This window comes from Pagrus pagrus, assembly GCF_965226575.1.
Source record: "Pagrus pagrus genome assembly, chromosome: 14".
Taxonomy (NCBI): Eukaryota; Metazoa; Chordata; class Actinopteri; order Spariformes; family Sparidae; genus Pagrus; species Pagrus pagrus.
This window is the reverse complement of record NC_140198.1, coordinates 5,821,711-5,846,260: the sequence shown is the minus strand read 5'-3', so window position 1 is coordinate 5,846,260 and position 24,550 is coordinate 5,821,711. Positions and strand designations below refer to the sequence as shown.

Sequence of the window (24,550 nt, the reverse complement as noted above, 5' to 3'; positions counted from 1 at the left end):
GACATCATAAGTGCATAAAAAAATCGCGAACCCCCCGTATGAATCGGACATCGTTTCTGAACACCTGGTGCTGATGACGATTTATGTGTTGGGAGATGTGGCGGAGGGAAGCAGAAATCAGCAGGGAGGTATATATTTGAAAGCCGATAGCTGGACACAGGTCGGATTTTGTGAACTTGTGTGGAAAATCTGCATTACAGTAATAATGAGCCATGTTAGCTGGTTTCACCTTGAGCTAATATCTGCAACCATTAAAAATACAGTGAGCTGCTTTGTGAAAATGATGTTTGTAGATTAGAGATTACACTGTAAAAAAAAAATACATTAGTCTCCACTTGCACAACAGTGAAATAAAGCAGCCCTCCATCTTAAGGTCAGGTGTGTTTATTCAGTTAATCCTCATAAGAAGGCAGTCTAGCTGGAGCTTGTGTTTGCTGTGTTAATGATGCTGTAATCCACATTGTTTACTTTACTTATTTAATTATGAGCTTGTCTGTAAAACCCAACCACTTGTAATGCCAAGTGGCTTTTTGTAACCTGTTTTGAAGTCCCTGCTTCACACAGCGGGGCCACAACAACAGCCTGGGCTTTGTCCCGCTCGGTATTGTTTGAATGTAAACACGTCAGCTTTTCCTGTGGGTACCGCCAACCTCACAGCACAGCAGCCCCGGGTACACAGCGAGCGCATGTTTGCCTGCGCGTGCATGTTGCTTTCAGTGTGGCGTGTGAGTGCTACTGTGTGTGTGTATGCGTATGTGTGTGTTTGTGTAGCTACATTCCTCGCATGACAGCAGGCGTGAACAGGCAGAAGGCGTCAGCTCTGACCTGTTCAGTTTGTGGGGAATGCAGACTGAGGCTACAGGTGGACTCACCTTGCATAGTTCAGTCAGCCAATGGCAGGGTTACCTTGACATTTTGAAGTTGATCATTTGCTTTCTCACAAGGAAATGAGATTAGATGCTGTGCAAATTGTTTCATTATCCCTGAATGGCAGCATTATTGTGCCAACCAGACTTCATAAGAATTTCAAGGTGTTTTTAAAAACGACCTAAAACGATAAAAACTGCAGCAAGGTGATAAATTCTGAAGCATAAAGTTTCGAGGATGAGGGCTTCTTCAAACCATACAGAGCTGAGTATTAAGCTCGTCCCTATTTCTTCATTTTGAAGGCACTTTCCCTGCATACTGTACTGTGTACTGTATATGTAATGCGGCCTATTTTATTCCCTGTGACAAACCATTGGAGTAGTTACACTTTCCCCACATCTTAGGCTCACAGGTTGGTGCACTTATCCAGTTTTATTTAATTCAATTGAAATCAGTACAACATAATGATCCATGACGGCAATTTGATTTTGAGCATGAGTGGGGGAAAAAAACATGTATGCATAGTTGGGCCATAACAAGTAAAAGAGCTGTTTGGGACTACTTTGAGCTTAATACAAGTCATAATAAAAAGGGTAAAGATTAAATAAATAAATCAGGACAAAGAGTGTCATACCAAGAACCTGTCAGACTTGGTTCCATACTATTTTGGACCTTGGTCCCTGTATACCAACCTGTTGCCACAGTTCTCTTATTAAAGCACTTTAATGACCTTGCAAAACTGGTCTGGAATGTGTGTCAGAAAAGGAAAGCAGCCGACACTTCCAGCAGTGTTTTCGTCCGTCACTGGTGCTCTACTGATTGTGCTTGACATGCTTTTATTTCAAGGTTTGAATGTTTTCAAGTATTCTATCAGTACATGAGTGGATGATATCAGACAATAAACAACACATTCATCATATGCATGCAGTACAGTGTCAAAATATTGTATTGTCCAGCCCCAAGGACTTCGTGTATGGGAAAGGCCCTTGGCAACAGTCTTTAGAAACGATCCCAACCCCCCAAACTTCAGGAAGGCCTAGTTTAACGAGCTGACAGAATCTGGCTGAGATTTCATGTTAATGTCAAAGCAGTTTTAGCCTACATCTCCATCTCTTTATCAGCCATATGTTGTTTGTTATCCATGAAAAGTGTTACCCTGCTATGCTACGCTGTCTTTGCAGTAAGCAGAGAAGGTTTAGTAGGACTGCAACTAATGAGTGTTTTCATCATTGAGAAATCTGGCTATTATTGTCACAATGAAATGATTAAAAGTAAGGTCATGCTTGTCACGATTATTACCTAGAGCCCAAAGTGACATCTCGTCCAACAGCCAATAACCCAAAGACTCTTCATTTACTGTCATAAATTATAAAGAAAAGCACCAAGTTCTTAGAGTTAAGAAGCTGGAACCAGCAAAGGTCTTATATTTTTGCTTGACAAATCGCTGAAATGATTAATTGGCTATTGGAACAGATGGCACTAATTTGCAACCCAATCGCTAGGATACTTGTTAGTCAAATACGTTTCTGCAAAACCACAGATAAGTTGAAACTTAAAATTTCTTTATGTTGCAACTTTACGTTTCTTTAGGTTTCCTCTTCTCTCACAAAAAAAAACATGGTTTGGCTTAAAATACCTTTTTTAGGTCGCTACAAATATGGCTTGAAAGGTTCTGAGGGTCTCCTTCAAAACACCTGAACACAACTAGACCCACTTTCTCACGATATCTGGTATTATTGCCACAAACACGGCTGGAAAGGTCCTCAGCTCTCCTTTAAGGGTAATAAGTGGTGTCAACGCAGACTCGAGCAGCTGTCGGCTTTTCTGCAGCCTCGCTGTCTTTAACTGTGCCACCATTCCCTCCATCTCCCGATGTGAAAGTCGGCTAATAAACATATAATGTTAACGCTGATATGCCACATTTTGTACAAATATCAATATGATACATAGCCTTTGCCACATCAAACTTGGGCGTATCTGTGGTTTGAAGAAATTAAAGACGTATCTATTAATTGGTAATCGCTGTAGCTCTAATCAGCCAACATTTTGGTATGTACGGCAAAATTAACCTGTTCCTGGCCAATCTGTCTCAACAAGCCACCAAACAGCAGGTTGCGAAAAGGCAAAGAAGCTGTTTCAGTGTGTTTCCAGTGTGGCTTCTTGAATTTTTTGACCTTCGGGATTTTGAATACTTTTGTTTATCGCCACTGCAATAAACCATCCTCCCTATGTGGGGAGGCAGGCAGTATGTGGGTTTCACACATCCTGCCCTGTAAATCCCTCGGAGACTGTAGTCGGGCTGTAGTCAACAGCAGCAGCATTCCTTACGGTAGCCAAGCAGTGCTGATACACGAGGGAACGCATCCTGGAAAAAGAACTGATGTGCTTTCTTATTTTTAACTCGTCTTTGTTTTTACCCATTAAGATAAAAAAATGTCAAGAACAGGGCCAAGGTCAGTGCACAAATCCTCTCTGGAGGTTTGAGCTGTTGACAGTGAGTTATGCAGTCTGTCGAGATGAGTCAGGGCTTTGAACTAAAAGATTAAAAATGCCTCTCTGTGTGTTTGTCTGCGTGGCTGTTGTGCGTCATTTCCACTGCATGTGTGAGCGGCCGGTGAGTTGTTTGAGTGGTGAGAAGCTGTGGTAAACACTGATACAATGAGAGGTGATTCAGAGCTGATAAGGGCTTTGAAATAAAAATGCCGCAAAATCTGAAAACAGCTGCTTCAATCAGTGCATTGTGTGTGCTCATTGGAAGAACCTACCGTCCCTCGGGTCGCCGATGTTCCAAGAACTAGCAGCAACATATGTGTTTTGTAGCACATAATGTTCTGTGTTTGTGTGAGAGGATTTGTCAAGTCGGCTTTCGTATTTGTAATCCAGAAAATAGTTCAAATAGACAAAGCGGTCAGCCTTTTTCACGCCACTGTGAATCTCTTTAAACGGTCTCATTACAGGCTCAGATTTCTAGAAATAGAAACAGAAGATATCTGATTTTAAAAAGTTTCAGATTCAGCTTTTCTTTGCTCCGACATCATCAGCCCCGCTACCCCCGACATAGTAAGTCAATGAGCCCTCAACAAAAACAAAAAAAGCTTTTACTAGTGTTGAATCTTTTTGTTTTCAAAGTTTTTTTGGAGCTCTGCCTTTCACATTTTTTTTTTATTGGATATTTTGGAAGCCACATTGTCGATCTTGGCAGAGCGCACAGGTAGAAGGTTATACAAAGAGGCACACCTGCTCCACAGCCTTCAAGACCTTTGTATATATTCTTTAACTTTTCCAGCTTGGGACCATAGAAATGTACTCTCACCGAGGGGGTCCAGCTCAGTTACTGTTGTTCTTGTATTCTTGTACGTAACCGCACATCATCAGCAGCCATGACCTGTTTCTGACCTTAATCCATAGCATCAAGTTATGAAGGAGGCACAAAACTTTTCTTGTGTTGGTGCCCACAATGTTTGTTCCTACAGGCTGAGAAAGCTTGGTGTGCAGGTGAAGATGAACTTTACCTCTTCCTTCCTTCCTTCTTCACGGTTCATCACTGCGCACAAACTTGCAAATTTGCATTTAATGCATGAGTGAGCTGTGAGAACAATTGAGATTTTCCCTTAAACCTGGAAACCTATTTTCTCAATCAGCTTACTAGTGACGTGAACACATTTTCTATAAAAGTTAGAACAGTTCTGGTTATTTCAGATAGGAGTACTTGTGTTTTTGCATGTGCTCTTCTCACTCGTTTTAAGTAGTTTAGAATAAGAAAAGAGAAGAAGAAGAAATAGTTGTAGCAGTAGGCCGAAGAGTAACTGGGCAGGGCTCAGTCAGAAAAAGTTGATGGTATTCGACTTTCATTGTTGATTAGTCTGTCAAATATTTTCTTGATTAATTGTTTGTAAAATGTTACAAAATGGTCAAAATATTGATCAGTGTTTCCCAAAGCCCAAGTTAATGTCCTAAAAGTCTTGTCCACAACCCGAAGATATTTACTTTACTGTCATAGAGGAGTAAAGAAACCAGGAAATATTCACATTTAAAAAGCTAGAATCAGAGAATTTTCACTTAATTTTCCTAAAACCGATTAATCAGTTATCAAAATAGTGGGCGACTCATTTAATAGATCTGATCGAACCACTCCCCACACAGTCCTGAAGAAGCAGTTTTTTTTTGTAACTCTTACCAAGTCTTTCAGGGGCTATAAGACTTGTTGTCAACCAGATGACTAAACTGAAAAAATTTTGTCCGTCTGTCATTGACATAAGGGAGATGTACAGTCTAGTGGTAAATGGATACCAGTAATCTGTGCTTGTTTCTGTGAAATCTCCGCCCACTTTGGCACGGTCCAACCCGTGGTCTGGAGTTTGTTTCCAGTCCAAAATCTTATATCTGGTTCAGCAAACACAGGAAGCCTATCCAGTGTTTTTTAATCCATCACCAGTGGATCACTAAAATCTAACATCCTGCCCAGCTGTAGCCAAGATTATGAATGCCTGTATCAACTGTCTCATCACATCCATTTGAAATTGACCGGCCGCCAGCTGCTCTTATTGAGTATGATTGAGTCTGGAGCGCTGACAGAGGCAGTGTTGTGGAGGCCCACAGATCCCACTGTGGAAACACTGAGTCACTGTCCACATCACAACAGAAACCGCCGGCTGCTGACTACGTCTGACCGCCACTTTCTACTCAACTTTCTGCCTCAACACCTCTCGTCTTTCTAAACAAAACCAGAATGCTAATAGTTTAGATGCAATTTTTCCGACTGTGTTTTTATTTTGTTTGTTGCGGTATTACTGAGACAACAATTGTCCGTGTGCATGTTTGGCCTTATTTTGTGGCCCTTTGTTGCTTCATGATCTCCTTTTTAAAGTTGTATATAGAGTTTAGTATAGCGAGTACCTGCGTGGGTTTTCTCCAGGTTCTCCGGCTTCCTCGCACAATCCACAGACATACAGTTCAGGCTGATTGGCAATGCTTATTTTCCCATAGGTGTAAATGTGAGTGTGGATGGCCATGTATCTCTACAGAGATACACCAATCTATTGCAGGTGGAGCTAACAGGTGAATCTGCAGATAAGAGATGAGATCACAGGGTTTTGTTAAGTGAAAACAACACACTTGCTACAAAGGCGTGCACTGACAACATTCCCGTCTGACAGATGGACGCCAAGCCAGTTTACCTTCCTCTTGTCAGACATTAACAAGAATGAAGCCGGACTGGAAATTAAGCTGTTAACTGGCACGCACTTGACAAGTATCAGAATGAGCTTTACAATTCAAGCTGATTTAATGTGTAGAAATATGTCCTCCTGGTCACATCAGGTTAGGGATGATTTGAATACTTGAAGTGGCTTCTGATTATATTTGCATGCTACAGGAATATAATCAATGTATAAGTATCTAATCACAGTATTTGCAGGTTTGTGCAGTACCTGATTTCCAGAGAAGGCACATGAACCCTCTTCAGTGGTATGCACCTGGAGGCTACAAGTGTGATTGAGCAACGTATGGTTATGCAGAGTGGGAGCACAGAAATAGTTTGCGAGCGTAGATGTACAGTAGTTGCCTGAGGCACAAGTGGTCCGATTTACAGAGACTTATGAGCAGTGTGAGTTGTCCAAAAAGCACAAGGTGTTGATAGAATGCATGAAAACATAATGACACATGCCGTTTGTGCAAACAAGACAAGAAAACTAGTGGGAATGCAGTCGGGGCATGCTTTTTTACTCAATGGCTTGCATGACAAGTCATCCAGTTTACTCAATTGCTGACTTACGCAATTTATGAATCACTCGTTTGCTTACTTACTAGTTCATTAAATCGTTCATTCAACCCTTTGCATGCTTAATGACTCATTCTCCCCACTTGTGTCCAGAAAATGGTTCACTTCTTCACTTATTTTGCCGCTTGTCTTCACGCTCTCACGTCTTGCACTTCCAGAAAGCACTCTCACTCATTTGCATGCTCACTGTCATTATTCGGATCACTCCTTGGCTTGTTCGCGCGACTCCTTTGCTGACAAGGTTGTAAAGAATGCTGAGCGCTCACCTCTGGAATGCTGGGAATGTGACAGCTGGATTCCCCGAACTTCCCGCCAGCCTCGGCAGCGCGATTGTTTTAAACAATGAATCCAAACACGGTGGCCCATTCATGACAAAGAAGTGGCCGCCTACCCGAGTACTGTATCTTTATATGGCTGTTGGCCAAATGTACTGTATATTTAACCTTTATAAGATTGGAAAAAAGAGTCACTCAGGAATGTTGTATTTTACGGTAGCTGTGTATTTTGAGGTCACTGTGTGTGTGGCAGTGGACAGTGGAGTTTGTGTGGGCCTGAATGTGAGAGACATTTAAAAAAAAGACTGCGTTAGAGGTCGAGGAACGTTGAGGAAGGAATGTGGTCAGAAGTTGAAATGCCGCCTTTAAGAAAGAGCTGTATTTAATGAAAAACCAGCTTATCTCATTTTATGGCTGGTGCATTGCACACACAAATGACTTCACTCTTCAGTTTAAGAGTGATTTCTTCATTTATGTTCTCGTTTGTATGGCAGGGTTGGATGGCCAAGTCTTCAATATGCATACTTTACTTCAATCACTGTGTGTGTATGTGCGCAGCAATACAACAAGCTTAATACACTTCCATTAAAGGATGAAGGTTTTTCGCTATAAGCACTTGTGAAGCTGTAAAATCATTGTTGTACAGACATGTGACTCAAGTCAGGGAGTCTCAAGTAATTTTGTTTTCGGACGTGTTAAAGTCAGGTCCTTGGTTAAGACAAGTCGAGATATTTTTGACCAATTGAATTAACTTGTTTCAAAAAGTCTATCAATTGAATTTGTTTATTGAGATTCAGGGAAATAAATATAATCAAACAAAAACAGAAAACTTTATAAAAGCTTTCTTAATTTCTTCTCAATCAAAAAATATTCCCTCCCCATCACTTTAAAAGAGTGAACTACTGATGGCCAGTTAACAAAAACTTGTACAGCACTTTGTGATGTATTTTAAATGTATGAAAAGTGCTATATAAATAAATAAAGTTTAAGTATAACAGCCAACAATAAATTAAAAGTTCCTCAGGATGTTGTATTAGCAACACATAAGCCTCTGATAACGAGTATGATGGCTGGCTTTCATTGCAGTTCATTGCAAAAACTAAAATTTGACAAATCACAAATCAACAATCACAGAACAGCTGTAATAAAGGGTGCCTACAAATAATGTGGCAAAGAACGCTAGATGAAAGTTTAATGAATTATCACATATATAGAGTAAGCATTTTGTTTTGTGGTAGTGATAGTGAAGTGATATGATGTTCTTGTCTGAGGTTTTGTCCTTCAGGTTTAACGACTGTACATGCTGCTCTTATCTGCACTGTACGGGCCTACCCTTTGACACAGTCAACATTTATCACACACTTCTATCCAATCCCAGCCGCTTATTCCATTCTTATCACACAGTTGCACAGTTTGAACCATAACGGACACATTTATGTAAGCCCAGTGTTTGCAAATGTGCATCCACAGGGCGCTAGGGGAAAAAACTGGGCTACACAATATCTATTTCCTACAACTCAAGTTTTAGAAGAACTCAATGCCAGGTATTAATTCATTTAAGCCCTTAAACAATTAATGCACCTCCATAGTGCTTTCCCCTGATGCCAAGACAACCAGAACCAAAGTCGTGACCTGGGAAGTGACTGTCGGAGTCAGATCAGCCTCGATGGTCTGATTGACATCGTGTTTAGGAGCAGGATGAGCGGGGTTGCGCTTCATGAGTGGAGGCCGGTTGACTCAGCAACTGTGAGCAGTTAAGTAGGCATGTAGGAGGAACGGATGGATTGATCTCTTTCCATATGGAAACATCTTCCACAGACGCTTCCTTTGAGACGGTTAAAGTGAGGTTAGGTTTTAGTGATGTCAGTGATCACTTCCTGTATTTGCCATTAACAAACATTGTGATGACTATGCATGATTCATGCGTTAATGTGCTTTTGTACTTCAGTGTTTTTTTTTCTGTGGCAAATTCTTTTCAGTCTTGTTCTGACGCTGGTTGCACCACGGTTAGATTTAGACCAATCACATTTTCATTTTCTTTTCTTTTTTTACCTCTACCCCTCTTTAGAGTGCACCCATGTCCCTCCAGAAGATAGTTACAAGGGGTAGTGGTTGAAATCTCCCACTATGAGATGGGAAAACCCTTCAAGACCCTCGTATGTCATCAACTGTCATTGGTGGCCTGGACCACATTAACCTTTCTTATTGGTTTTCAAGGCAGGAACTATATTTGTCCAAGTGCTGAGAACGTTTCAAGCACCAAGAGTTGAGTGAGTGAGAGAAATGTTTTTTTTGCCAGCCTCTGCTGCCTAATCTGCAGTTAGTGAGCCCAGTCAAATAGTCTTCCGCCCAGTCGGTCCACTGTTAACTGGAAATTACAGTGAGTTACAGAGATAAGAAGCCATTCACTGACTGGGATTTGTGTGCGTCTGGTGTATGTGTGTATCAGAGAAAGGTCACTGGAGGTTTGGTTGCGTAACTTAGGTGATAACATGGTGTGCTGGCTTCTGATGTTGTGATTCAGCGTGACGGGCCACAGTATTTTCCATGCAAATTCAAACTATATGCAAAGGTTGGCACATGTCCACGCACAGGGTTAGCTTGTCTTTGGGTGGGCAACCAGAACAGCTGGATTCAGATAAGAGTGGCTTAACTTGTTGCCTTTTTATATTTGTTTTTATGACTTTGTACAGAATCTCTCTACAGTATGTGCACTGTTACTTTTTCCTGTGTATGAAAATTAGGCTTCACCATTAACATCTGCCCTGAGTATACGGTTTCTAGGCTATGGCTTAACTGCTTACAATCTGCAATAAATCCCTCATCAGTGCCCCCCACCCCCAACATAAATAGTGGCTTTTAGGCCTAACGGGAAACCTTTAAAGGGAGATTGTTGTGTTTTTTCATCTAACCAAGAAAAACGAAGCATACACATGAGTCCCATTTCTTTAGTGTCAGTAGTGGTTAAATTTCGCTGATGTTTGTACTGCTCTCACCAGAGAAACCATGCACTCCGGGTTCACCTGGTTCCTGCATGACCCCAGGGTCTTCAGAAAACATCTGAGACCAACCCGAATAAAAACATGTTCAATTCTTCAGGTCCCACATGTAAGACAATTGTTGATTTTTGTTTTTGCGGTCTCATAGCGTGTCCTGTGCAAACTCTAACATAGTTTGAAAGCACAGAGATACGCTGCTCGGTTCTGTTTTGGATTTATGGAGCTGTAGCCAGAGTGTGAGAAGCAGAGCAGAGCAGAGCAGAGCTGCCTGTCTGAACAGATTGGGGAAAGAGATCAGCTATCTGTTCCGTATCTTGGCTATCTGACAACCCGCCTGTGGCTACAAGGCCATGTAGACGACAGCTATGCGTAGGCCAAGTGGGTGCGTGCTTCAGCTACTTTAATATGACTCTTGTGGAGAAGCAGAGCTGCAGTATTCATTTACATGCTTCTTCATGTTTGTGTTTGCACATTTCTGCTCGTGTGCCTGCCTAAACTTAGCAGCCCACCCTCAAACTTTGCATGTCAGCTGAGATCTGTCTGGCTGCAGTAACCGAGTTCAGTCTCTAAACATCTGCTGCTGTGAACAGACAGAAAACCTCTCCGACGGCTGTATCCTCCACTGCTGAGTCCAGCAGAGATGAGATGAGGGCTAAGGGCCGAGAAGCATGAAAGACAAATGAGCTTAAAACCGCAGGTGATGAAAAGCTCAGTAGCTTTAAGTGTTGAGCTCTCTAAACTTACAGCTGGAATAATTGAGATTAACTATGGAATAATGTTAACAGAGGAGTAAATGAGAGCATGTAACAAAGGCGCAGACTGTACTGCTGTCAAGCGAAGGGAAGTGATAAATGAGTGAGTGCAAAATGAGTTGGTAATGAGAGGGAGTGCACAACAAATTATTTTTAAAGGGTTTTAAGAGATGTCTTTGAAATCTGAGAAACCCAACCGCTACTTCGGGCAAAAAGTGGAGTATAATTAGTCAAATGAAACCTTACTTCAAAGCACATCTTGTAGCATTTTAAAAATATATATATTTTCGATGTTAATAGGTAGCCCTAAAAATAACAAAATCTAATTTCCCTGTGTGTCAAAGGCCGATCGTGAGGCTGATATTGATGATTGGCTGCATTTTTTTGCAAGTAGTAATACTGATTTTTCATTAATGAAATGGATATACAAATTGCTTTTTAGCTCCTGCAAGGAAGCCTTAAGCCAAAGACAAACAAAAAAGCAGGTTTAATAGTTATATTACTGTTAACAATCAAGGAAATGCATTGTAAACTATAACTTTAGAAATTGCTAATATTGGAGTTGCAACTGATGGGTCATTTCATGCCAACTCACCCAGAATTCAGAACTTTACCAGTTCATGTCATGGATTTTCTTGAAAAAAAACAACAAAAAACCTCATGTTAAAACTTTTTTAAAGTTTGGCCCTCACAGCTAAATTTGGTCATTGTTGTTATTCTTTGTATTCTAAGCCTCACCGACTGCTCATTTTTCACTGGTTTGGGTTGAAATGTGTCCTTAACATCCAAGAACCCCAGAGGACACTTGGCAACATGTGTGTATTTAAATCACTTTTGCAGACTGTTTACAGGAATCGGTCATTTTCCAAAAAAATCATACCTCCAAAGTTTCTTGCAACCACATTTTGACCCTGTGCAGTATTAATATAGTTAGATCACATCTAGAAGTTATTTGGTCCTGCATAAAAAACACAGCGCCACAGGTCCAAGAATTCAAGGATGTTATATTACTCCATCATTTATAATTCTTGAAAAAATGCTAATTCTTCCTACTTTTCACTGACTGCAGACAAAAACCAAAACTTCCTGTGCCTACTTCATTCATTTCAGCATGAAGCTGCAGCTAACATTACATAAAGTCTCAGATTTTCCATTTTCTGTGTGTGGCAGTGTTTTTGTGCGTATGTGTGTGGCTGTTTGGTTTGGCTGGCGAGGAGAGGGCAGCTGGTGCGGTGCTTTCTGGGCCAGACTCCCTCCTTACCCTCTCTTCGAGTAGGAGTGAAGAAGGAGCATACGCTCCCAATACAAAGTCAGAAATTATAGTATAGCACTCGCAAAGTGACACTCTGAACTTTTTCTGCGCAAAGTGGTAGAAATTTGCCATGCTGCGCTGTTGGCTGTGTTCCCAGGAAGGAAGTAGTGATTCATCAAGTGTGCGCACCCTCTATTCATCTTCTCCTTAGCTGTGTTATTTTCTTCAACTCCACATGTTTTGCTGGTGTTTTTTACAAACATATACTGTAAATGTCCGAGTCAGTAGAGTCAAGTTCTCCTTTCTGGTCATGAGTGACGCCTCCCCTTGCTCTCCCTCCCTCCTTCCCTCTGTTTCCATAACCCGCTCCACCACCAGCACCACGACTGTCGTCACAGGGCTTTTTATGAACCCAACTCCTTTTAGTTTTCAGCGCGGAAACTCTCAGGATCCAGGACTTGCACTGTATTTGTTTTCAGTGTTTTTTGCTGAGCACACATTGGCGAGCGTCTTTCCGTGTTTTGCTGAATGATCAGATTCATGTGTGTTTAATTCTGCAGGATCACATTGTGGTAAAAGCTTGAAAAAAAGGGTCTTTTGAAGCCTTTCGCGCAAGCTGGTTTCAAGCCCCTCTCTTCTCTTCTCTCTCGACCTGGGCTTGTTCCTGAAAATGATTCCTTTGTTGAGTGGAGAAGAGGCTGAGCTGTGAGCAAAAAGAGGGGATTTAAGAAGATTTAAGTGCTGCAAGTGTACTTGAAACCTCACACTGATGCTGCAACGATAAGGCCTACTGCGCAGTGGAGCAGGGGATTGTCAGTGAGCTTCTGTGTTGTATGGATAATGATCCTGTCTGGAGTTGTGATACCAGGGGATCATAGCTGACCTTGTGGGTTTAAACCATTAAGGCTTTAGGAATATTAACGATATATCGTGCTTGATGTTAAGCTTTGAGCCTTTAAATGTCTGGTAAGGAGATTGTGCAGCCATGAGTAATGACCATGGGTACATTTTTCTCAGCCTCTGCAGTTTTTAATTCCAACATGATGTTTTATCAAGAATACATGTGTAGCTTTTCTCTGATAGCTTACAAACAAGAGCCATTAGTCATAATACTATATCATAACCAAGAGACAATGGCACTGCATTTGTTCTACACCCATAGAAAAACTAACCAGAAAACGTATTTATTGCATTGATTAACAAACGTTTCTTATCAACACACAACTTCATGTCTCAAAACAAAGAAATTACAATGATTTAAACTTTTTCTTTCTTTTTTTCAGTCATTGTTGTTGTTAGAATCACAGTTTGTATTGGTTACTTGTCTGTTTTTATGCCTATATTAACGTGTTGCATTGTGTGTTTTATTCTTTAAAAGCCTAGCCAGGGACGAGAGCTGCAAATGAGGCATGGCTAGAAGTCCTGTACATTGTATTCTGTGCATTGTATTTAGATGTAACAAGAAAAAAATGAAGGATAAGAAGAAGGTGTCCCAAATCAAATCATTGATTCATTGAAGAAAACCTGGTGATGTTGAGTAGGAGGTTTCTGTGACAAGGAGTCACCATTACAGCTAACTCTGTGGTGGTACATAAAAATAATGCACCGAACGGATACCGCGTAATTTTATTTTTTAGAAACGTGACCTTGCTACTTTTCAGCAGTGTCAGCAGTGTTGTTGCTGCTCAATATTTATTAACATCCAACTTTAACTCTTTGTCAGTAGTGTCATCATGGTATCTCTCGTGTTCTGAAATTCAGCTGAGTACAGGTCCTTCAACTACTTGTCACAACTTTCCTTTAAATGACCAGCACAGATGGCTGCTTCACCTCTTTCACCATCTCCCTCTAACTCCACTGACCCACAGGCTCACTTAGGTTTATGGTACAGTAGAGGGCACTTGTGCTGAATTCTCGTGCCACCTGTGACAATCCGACATTTGACTTCCCTGTGCCCGTTACTGGAAGTGAAACGGAGCGTCTCCATCTACTGTATGTGAGGAAACCAAATCGTAAGAGGGAGAGAGAAGTTTTAAACTATCTGCATTCTTAGCAGGGCTAAGCTAAAAGCAAAAAAAAAAATATCCTTAGCTATTGTTTTGACATTTATTGGGATATGAGTCACATTTTTTTGCATTTCATTTTTACGGTATAATCTAACGATGGTGTAATGATGGTGTCTGTACCAAAAAGCTTTCAATACATCTGGATAAATTGTTTAGTAGGCCGAAGCATCTCTGTAGCACCACAGTGCTTCATTTTTAATGGTATGTTGTGACAATTTTTGCTTTTATCAAAATATTGCAGCGCCTGTGATGTGGATATCGCACTTGGTCCATAATTGGATTAATTGTACAGCCTTAGTTCTGAATATACTGTGCACTAAAGCAGTTTTTGTCCCTTGCATTCAGCCCTATTATGCTATATCCCAGCACAATGTTGACACAGATGATGGTGGAGTCAGTAGTCTATGTAATGTAAATGTTAAAGGCCGGTTATGCAGGCAGGATGTCAGCCAAGCTGTTTGTTCTGTCGGCTTGAATGGACTTGTTGTATCATCTGTCCACAATATCCTCTCTGTGTCGCTGACAGACTCGACAGGCGTACTGTACATTCTGGTGGATGCGGGTGTGGGCCGAGGGGTGATTGAACCCTCTACAAAGGCTACAAAGGATTCAGGTTCTGCCTGAAAAGTATTTCTTTTTACAAAGACTCAGCGGAAGAATTTCTAACTCTGCGACAGGTCTGGAATGTTTTTCTTGCCAACACAAGGTCGTGACCCACTATATATATGGCTTGTGAGTTCAAACCAGCAAATTAGAGCAACCGCAAATTCACATCCATGCTTTTCTTTCACAGGGTTCGCACAATGTCTTTGAAAGTACTCTTTATCAGCTCTGCCAAGGAGGTTATATTTTCGCCCATGTTTGTTTGTTTGTTGGTTTGTTGGTTGGTTGGTTGGTTGGTTGGTTGGTTGGTTGGCTTGTCAGCAGGATCACACAAAAGCTACTGAAATGATTTCCATAAAACTTCAATGGAGTATAGGTCTCAGCCCAGAATAGACCCCATTAACTTTTGGTGTGGATCCGGATAAAAAAGACGGATTCAGGATATTTTCCTCTTTTTTTTTTCAACATTTTCGTTCAATTCTCAGATATTAATGCAATGGATCTTGATGACAAAATAATCCCTTTGTGTTTAGGTGGCTGGTATCTATGAGTATAATATGACGAGGAGCCAAATAAAATTCCATATCTAGCAGATTTAGATATCTTTTATTTGATATCGGATTAGGCGTGATTTAATTAAAAGGGGCAGCAATATGTGGTCTACTGAGAGCCCTTTTAGTTTTAACTGTTATGTTTTCTAGGTTGGGAATATGCTTAAATTTGATTGTGATCTTTAAAACATGCTTGATTTTCAACATAAGCTGGTGTTACATCTACACAGTCACTCATGTAAACCAAAAAATAATTTACTACTTGGAATAAATCAATACTTCTGTTTGAAATTATCTTTTTAAGCTTTTATTGATCCTGATCAAAACATACGATCAAAGATGGTATTAACAGCTGGTAGAAAAATAAAACAAAATGACAAATTCATGGATTGTTGTACAATTTAGATAAAGGCTCTCAGATATGGTGTGGGTCCATTTTATATGCTTGAATTTAACTGACTGATCCATGCTTTTAGTCCACAATAGGTTCTGGAAGGATTTTATTTGCCTCAGTGAAATAAAGAACCACGCAAACTCCAACCAGTTCCAGTCAGAAATTAAAAATCAAAGCCTCCAGACTTTGAATTTCAAGGCTTTTGCACAACAGCAGCCTGTTTTTTCCCCCATACTCATGTAGGAGTGCCTCAGCATATCATGAATTCTGTGTTAGTAGGCTGCCTCTTGATGGGAAAGGGAGCAATGTCGTGGGTGGGACAACAACAACCTCTGTACTGTAACAACTTGCTTTTGTGCGACTGGTGCTGGTTCTGTGCTGCCACAGCTTGTTTATGTATGAGTTACAGGCATACTTTAGCAGGCCACATGTCAGAAATGTCAGGATCCTGTCAAGGTGAGGGGGTGTTAGAAAAAATAAACACACATGTACTGTAACTGTGAAATGTGAGTAAAATTGTCTTCGACAGATTAAGACAGATTAAAAGTCTGCGGTCGGGTGACGTGACAGCTCTGACAAACGCTGCAGACTGGTTTCACATCACTTTTTTACTGCAGTAAACACATTTGTTTTTGTGTTGTTCAATGTGCTCTTGCTGTCTGGATTGCTGCTGCTACTGAGATTAGTTAAAAGTTGATGTACAGCGTCTGTTGGACCAAGTCTTATTTAAATGATGTGAGTGATGTTTCTGCCAGCAGGTGGCAGCAGCAGCACTGCGGCTGCCTGAAGCACACACACCAGGACATGCACAGCAAGCTCAGAGCATCACTGGTCAGCTCCATTTGTCTTCCTGTTAGTTTGACACCAGCGTGTCTGAAGATGTGAATAGATTAGATTTTTTTAGATATTTCTGCAAAACTTGCATCCTTAAAGAGTCGTTTTTTCAATAACTTTCAGAAAGCAGTTTTCTCCAAATTCTCTCATGTGTGTCACTAAAGTAATACCATTGTAAAATGTTTTAAAATCTATAGTAATATAAGCTGGATTCTGCTATTTAGGCCTTTAAGAACTAACTAAACTAAATTACAACTTGGTTTGAAACCTCTTATGAAATAAGTACAATAATTTGAGTCCTTAGTTTGATTTTGACTTTATCAGACAGGGTTATATTTGGGCTTGGTGATATGGTTTTATATGGCCAGGAAGGGTCATTTATTTGTATTCTGCATACAGGATGGAAATAAAGTAACGTAGGAGAAGAAGTCAACACATGCCATATCCCGATTATAATGATATCGAAAAATCTAAGACAATATAAAGTGACATATCACGTTAACGATTTCTCGATATAAAGCCCATCCCCAGGGTAAATACAATGCCAGGTCCTCAGCTGGTGATGAGTTAATGGATGTCTCCTGAGGTTGTGACATCTTAATCGCAGATGGGGTCATCAGGTCATCACATAAGGAAAGGCCAAAGGTCAGAAGTCACTGAGGAGGGTTGCTCCACCGCCATGTCCTGTCCTGAGGGATGACAATGAGACAACAATGAACGGCACGTGGGCTTGAGTCTAATGACACGAAGGACATGGCTTTGATGGTTGCACATGTAGACCTATATCTAAAGTATGTGTCCATTAATATTTTCACATATAGTTTTACAGATCCCGAAGGTGTAGAAGAACTGAGTATGGAGTATGATGGTTTATATTAGATTTAGTTAGTGTCCACTAGTGCCTTTTTTATGTTAAGACAAAGCAAACCCTGCAAGAAACGCTGCAAATCAGTTGGAAAATGTCTGTGAAAACAGTTTCTAAACTCGAATCCTGTGCATATTTCGCAAGAACAAAACAGATTATGTGTCGATCAAACTTTTACTACATTGGGGTTAGGTTTTCCATGTGGTTTGGGAGTGGAGGCACCACTGCAGAATAGATACGCTGATTGACACTTCTACATAAAAAATATAGGGATCGTTTCCCTTGTGTAGGCCACCGAAAACGAGACCACAGCCACCACACCCTCTGTTCAAGTCCAAGCAGTGTATGTACTTAAGTATTGAAGGCACAACGAGAGAGAGAGATTGGTGTGGGCGGTGCAGTGATCACATTACCATCCTCTCCCTGGGAGACCACCGATGGAAACGACAAAGCAGAGCGCTCCTCTTCGGACATCCTGCTATCTGTCTGTCTGGGCCTATTGATGACCTGCTTTACACTAATCAATACATGAAACGGGGGCAGTTGGCTTCATGGATGTGTGTAGTAGCAGTAGTAGTATTCGCAGAATGTGTCATTCAAAGAAGCGTTCCACAGCTGGAAAGAGAGCCGTTGCATAAAAGTGGGCAGTGTATGCAGTAGAAAGACACAAACTATTTTATTTATTTTTTTTAATTGGTGCTGAGCAGAAAAAAAGGGCTGTGGTATTCCATTTTGCTCAAAAGGTAGAAAACCAACAACAACCAGAATGCACTTTGCCGCACCGGACCAGTAAACACTTGATTAAGGCTGAGCTATGTAGGGAAATTATACAGTTATCATGATATTAGACTATATGTCATCTTTGTCATGTAATTTCCTGAACTTACCAGACTGTTCTAATTTGTTCTAATACTAGAGATACATCTGTTTTCTTTCTGGTAAAGTTAAACATTGTAGCCGAGCATTATGAATTGTGCATTTGCCTAGAGGATAAGGATCTCAAATGTTTTATTCCGCTCACATGTGTAATGCAAGGCATTTCAGAAAGACTCCCATTTTTACCTTTCACAATTTGGGTCCTGGATATCCAATAAACACTGCATAAATGCTTATAACAGGTAGCTGAAATTCACTTCCCCATTTCAGTAACAGGCCATTTTAATACCTTTCAATGCCTTACTTTTTATTAGTTATTCGTAATTGGTCAAAGTCCTCAGTCCTAGCATTTATGAGGTTGGTTTTGGGGAGATTTTAAAATGGCAAGACATACATTGCGTTTCTGATATGACTAAACCCCACTGTCACTTGACTACAGTGATCGTCCATGACATCTGTTATATGTCAATGAAAAAAGTCACTTAGCTACTTAAAATTCTCAAACATCCACCATCCTCCATCATCTTCAAAACAAATTCTTTATTTTAAGGAAGTTGAGCATGTAGATCTGCATCTTAGATGGTAATGTGAGACATTTCTCTGTTGTTGCCTCCAACGTGCCACAGGGGCCACATTATACTCGGTGTCACCGGTGGAAAAATGTGCTTGGTGCTGCTGTGTCTTTTTGTATCAGGCAGAGTGTTCAGTGTAACCCCGTAACACACTGGTAAGGAGGGGCGAGGTGGGTATTGGGGGGGCTGTCTCGCCTGATCTGAGCACCCACGCTATCTAGTCGCCTCGGGCCTTTATGTCCTGACATACACACACTTTACTGTACATGCACACATGCATGCTCAGCAACACGACAGGAGTGCTTACTGCAGCAGTTTGTTGTGCTCACTAACCCAGTTAACTGTGAGTTAAAGTCAATACAGTTCTACTTTCAAACTACAGTGAACCAGGCTTTTTCATGCCTGCTCTCCGCTCACTGCCTTTGCCTCGGGAGCAGTAAATGGAGGTTACAACTCTGGTTGCGAAGCGGCTGGCCAGGTCGAGCTCTGTCCTTCAGTGTTTAACTCTTATTTAAATGGCAGTTGTCTGTGTTTCAGTGCGCTCGCTGTGCTTTCGTCTTACAGGGAACTAAGTGTTTTCCTTCCTCTTAACAGTTGTCAGATATATCTACCCAAGTGTGAATAGCATGAATGTAAAAACATCTTGCATTATAACCATGTTCAGAAGCATAGTCTCCTGTTTTTCATCATGGTCGTCCATGGAGTCCAATAGAGTTTTCATTGCAGAATAAACTAAAAATAAATAAAGATAAAGTCAAAAAGATTGCTTCTTTTGTCCAACCAACTGTCCAAACACTCAAAGACTCTTTATTTACTATCATAAATAACAAAGAAAAGCAGCAAATCCTCACATTTAAGATGCTGGAGCCAGTCTTAGTCTTCTTTCAAACGTCTAATCAGTTATGAAGAAACTAAACCTGTCTTTCGACTGGAGGAACCAGAGACCAAGTGTAGGTCTCGTATGATGGTTCCAGCAGCTCTTTTGCAGAGATTTAGCCATTTTTACAGCAGGACTCGCCTCCCCACGTGTTCACCCCTGATACTATTTTAGTGTGACGCTGTTGCTGCATTGGCCTTTTCGCTGCCCACTATGATTGTGATTGGTTTACGTAAATACAAACAAACCTGAGCGTTTTTCCCCTAATACCAGAATGATATAAAAGATCAGGCAGATTTTTGTCCAGTGTTGTGGAAGAAGGTGAACCCTGCATGATCAATAAGTCTGATAATTTTCTCTCTGACATTACTGGTGATAGGATAAGACTCATGAAGCCAACTGGGCCAACTGGTACTCCTCTGATATGAGGTGTTTGTATGACTGCCCTCTCCCTCCCTCCTCTCTTTCTTTCTCTCTCTGTCTCCCCCTCATGTGTGCTTTCTCCCTCCACCTTCCTTCCTGTGTCAGACTGAGCCAACAGCACATCAGAGGTGTGTCGGTCCGTTGCATTAAAGGCTCTCCGATCCCCAGTGTTCATCTCTGCTTCCGCCGGCTCCCGCTGCTTGACTCAGTTTACCAGTGCGCACACGGTCATGCGCACACATACACACACACAGAAACACTACAGTATGCTTTCACAAAAACATGCTGCATTCTCTCTCTGTGCTGTATCTTCTGTAGCATTGCTGTTATACTGCTGTAATATCCTGTAGTACTTCCCATGTTTCATTTTTGAAAGATTTTTGATCACGTTTTTTTATTCTTTCACCAGTCCGTGATCAGATTTGTGGAGTCTTGGCAAAAGTTTATATAGCAACCTTATCATGGCATTAAAATGATTTCCAGCTACACTCCCTCAGAGTACACATGAAAGTTGTGTCTGGCTGTCAGCATTTGTATGAAACGCTTGGCACTAATTTCAAACAAATCCTCAATCTGCTTAAGCACTATGTAAATACAACCAGGAGTGAGGAAGTGGTTCCAACAAAGGCTTCACACTACAAATACGAGTCTGTCGGCGAAGGATAGTCTGAGTTATTAGTTTCAGATTAGGGCATTGTAGCTGCGTGTGTGTGTGTGTGTTTGTGTTCTCGTTAAACTGCAGCTGTGCTTTGGTTTATCCCAAAGTGGGATTATTGTTAGGGAAAATATTTAAGCTGCCAGTAGTTCCAACAAACAGTGCAGCGTCCAGGTTTTTTGTTTAAATGTGCTAATTTGGTTTAAGTGCTGACTTTTAGAGGGCCATTTCAGTTTTACAGGAAATGTATAAATGCATGATGCTGGACGGGATACTGGCTTCTACATAATTACAGAAAACTGGTCGCTGATTTCGGGTTAGGGGTGTGGCTATATCGCGATATTCCCCATAACTGTGATAGTTAAAAAATATATAATGATAATAATACAGATATGATAATATCTTCTGAATTATCAAGTGAAGATTTTCGGCCTAATGCATCTTTTTCCTTTAGTATAGTATATCTATAAGTTGGGCTCCACTGGACAGAGCCAGGCTTGCTGGTTCCCCTTGTTCCCAGTCTTTGTGCAAAGCTATGTTAGCATCTGCTGATGGTAGTTTTTCATTTATCACACAGACTTGAGGGTGGTGCCAATCCTGTCATCTAACTCTGGCAGGAAAGCTAATAACATATTTCCCCAAATGTCAAACAATTTGACCTGAATGATTTATTATAAACTCTTGTGTATGGCAATAAAAATGTTTTATAGACTGTTTTTAATGTATCATAGCAGTTGCACCAGATTAAAAAAATAGAGCAGCAAGTAATGGGTTCCTCTCTGTAATGAAACTGCCCTGTGTCCATCTGTGTGCTGTGTGTACATAACCAGTCAGCCATGCAGTCCACCTGTTAAAACTAGTTGCCCTGTGGCCTCAATAGCCACTGTGTTTGTTTGATCCTGCAGATGCTTATATGAAGCTGTTGCCTTCACACACACACGCACACAAACACACACTCTGTCAGCCTCTTAATGTTTTGACAGCTGGCCCTGATAGAGTACTATTTTAAGGCCGTGGGTGGATATATCTGTGCTTGTCTCGCTGCTGTCATGTGCGTACATAAGTGGTATGCCTGCCTGTCTGGTTTGAGGGTGTCAATTTGATAGGCAGCGTTTGGCATCGTCTGAGTGGCCTCTGTCAAAGTGCTGCACTAGATGTGATTTACACGCCGCTGAGACGTTTCACACACTCTAAACAATGAGCTAATCTTTTGAAAGCTTTTACTTTTCAGATACTACACACTATCTCGACAGTCTGCAGACTTTACAAACTTGTGTGTAAATGTGTTGTTCCCAAATGGCTGTGAATGTAGTTTTTGAAACAATGAATAGACTGTAGAGTATCAGTATCTGTGTTTTTGTATTTGTTTGCTGAAAAACAGATCATTTGAAATTGCAATACTTTGGCTCAGATGCAGCGTGTGTGGTCTCACTCAGTGTCCCGCCCACAGCACTCTCCGATTGGTTACACGTCACAAGTAACAGACTACTAACACTACTAGTAATCTGACTCTACAAAGTAACTAGTTACCAGAGCCCTTGAGTAGAGAGAGTCTTGACAACAGAAGCTCAAAATGCTGATTGTCATGTGATTCACTGAGACTTCAGATGGTTCTAAGCAGGCAGTTTAAATACATGAATACAGAGAGACAGAAGTGTGAAGTTTGTAGTTAAAACATGATTTATTGATTGATTGATTTACAGTGCTCGGCTGCTCATATTTGCAGCTAACTTCTGTGAACTATTGAGAGGCTCTATAGAGAGGCTCTCTGAGAGTCTATTGCAGTAAATGTAACTAAAGTTATCAAATAAATGGAGTGGAGTGGAAGTTCAAAGTAGCAGAAAGTGGATATACTGATGTAGAGTACCTCAAAATTGTACTGAAGTACAGTACTTGAGTAAATTGTATTTGGTTACATTGCATCACTGGTTATTGATAATTTCTCTTTCATATTTTCTTCTTGGATGGTTGGTTGATGTTCACTTATATTGTCTTTCTGTCCTGCAGGACCTGCACACCATCTACTGCAACCTCTACCATATGGACGTCCTCTCTCACCTGAGGGAACATCAGCTGAGGTGAGTTGTTTATCATATATATTCCCAGAATTTGTATTCACTGCTTCAATCAGGCGTCAATCACAGTATCCGTTTACCAAAGTAACTTCAGAGTAGCCGTCTGGAAAACTTTGTGAATGACTTTTCATGTGTGGCACACCCTGCCCGACCAAGTTCAAGACCACAGAGTGCTTAGAATGTCAATTCAAATGCCTTTTGGCCCACGTTGGTTTTTCCACTGCGGCTTTATCATTCACAGGACGTTCAGGCTGAGGAGCCTTTAGACATTTATATCTACATACCAGGCATGTTTGAAATGTTCTGCTTCAAGTCTGGAATGTTTTCTTTGCTAGTTAGACGCTTGAGCTGGTGACAACAATGACAGTTGAAACTAGGCTGTTCACTTTGATACGCGGGTGACTGAGCCCTCCTCCTAACAAACAATGGTGTGAGATAATAATCTGAACCATTTACGAGAAATAATTCCACAGTGGAGGGGTTAAGGGACACAGATATACGCATCTGCGTAGACAAGTTCCCATGAAACAGCAAGTGGAGTGTAGTTGCATGTTTCCTGTAAAAACGGGCGTCTAGTTATGAACTTTTACAGTAGTCAGTAGTGCTAATAATGTGTTACAGCCACCGCCATGGAGCTGCCGGACTAGCAGCTCCTGGTGACCAGAGGAGAGTTTAATGATCATACAGGGTTTGGCTCCTGGCACCCTGGCACTGCAGTAGCAAATAGGACCGCTAACAAGCTAACGGCAGCTAAGTTTAGCACCAGTTAGTGAGCACTGTAGCAACAAAGCTAGCAGTATAAATCCACCAGGAAGCTCCTTAAATCACCTCAGTTCTGGAACTGGCCTCCATTGTTCTCTTAGGCTGCGTATGCCCCCGGTCCAGAGGTGTTTACTGGGAGGCTGCTGGTCAGCAATAGCAGCAGCATAAAATGCTTTCTTTGTATTTACAAACCCTGTTTCTGTTGGAATTGTGTTCAATCGGCAAAAGATTGCTGCAAAATTCTGCCTCATGAGGCCGAACAAAATGAAATGTAGGTTGTGCAGCAGTAGCAGGTCGGTCTAACACTCTGAGCTGACGGCAGAGCTTGATCCCTTCCTAGAAACGAGTTTAGGTTGGATGTGTGATGGATTTTGAGAGTGAGAAATGTTTTATGAATGTTTTTTGAAGAGAAAACGTTAACATCTTTCCCCCCTCTCTCAGGTCGATGTGCACCTCAGCCAGGTATGAGAGACATGAGGCTAACCACATCCTGTTCTAGTAAGTACAAGTTCTCACACTGTGCAGGAAGCACTCTGCTTGTTCTGCTGCACTGACTCTCTGTTTATTTAAATAGCTGCTGAGGGAAGCGTGTTTTATTCAAATATGAGTTGGTTTTATTACCAGTATTTACCAAGTTCAAGTTTCACAATATTTTAATAAGAGTGTCCTGCTTCACAATCACAGAATAATGAATATTCACACCTCGTAGCTGCCTAGAAAAACAACAGTCTGTCAGTTTTGGCCACAAAGCAGCTGCACTAAAGCAAACCATCACATCAGCATGGCTGACTTAAATAAGTGCATTAATAAAATTAACTGAAAAGTTGTATTTGGATGACCAGCCAGATCGTAGCCACAAAAGGGGGGTTTTATTGTATTTATCCTGAATGTTTCTCTAATGTAACTCATAAAAAACTGCACTTTTGATTTTATAGTTCCCAGTTATACTCAAAACTGTCTTAAACCTGGTCTTAAACACTGTGTTGAAGGATCAGGCTGGCGATAGTCTTTGACTTTTGTAAAGGTCAACAAATCCTGCTAATAGCACCATAAAATACTATTTCTCAACACTA

General features: G+C 41.0%; 1 protein-coding gene across 3 annotated transcripts in view; it reads left to right on the top strand.

Moving 5' to 3' along the window:
• The window catches only part of rapgef6 (Rap guanine nucleotide exchange factor (GEF) 6), a 153,325-nt gene that overhangs the window by 9,861 nt on the left and 118,914 nt on the right, over nucleotides 1-24,550 (top strand). For all 3 annotated transcript variants that reach the window (XM_084374413.1, XM_084374416.1, XM_084374415.1), the window contains exons 2-3: nucleotides 22,648-22,718; nucleotides 23,919-23,975. In XM_084374413.1, the coding sequence (XP_084230539.1) occupies nucleotides 22,648-22,718; nucleotides 23,919-23,975 (128 nt within the window). The remainder of the gene's footprint in view (nucleotides 1-22,647; nucleotides 22,719-23,918; nucleotides 23,976-24,550) is intronic.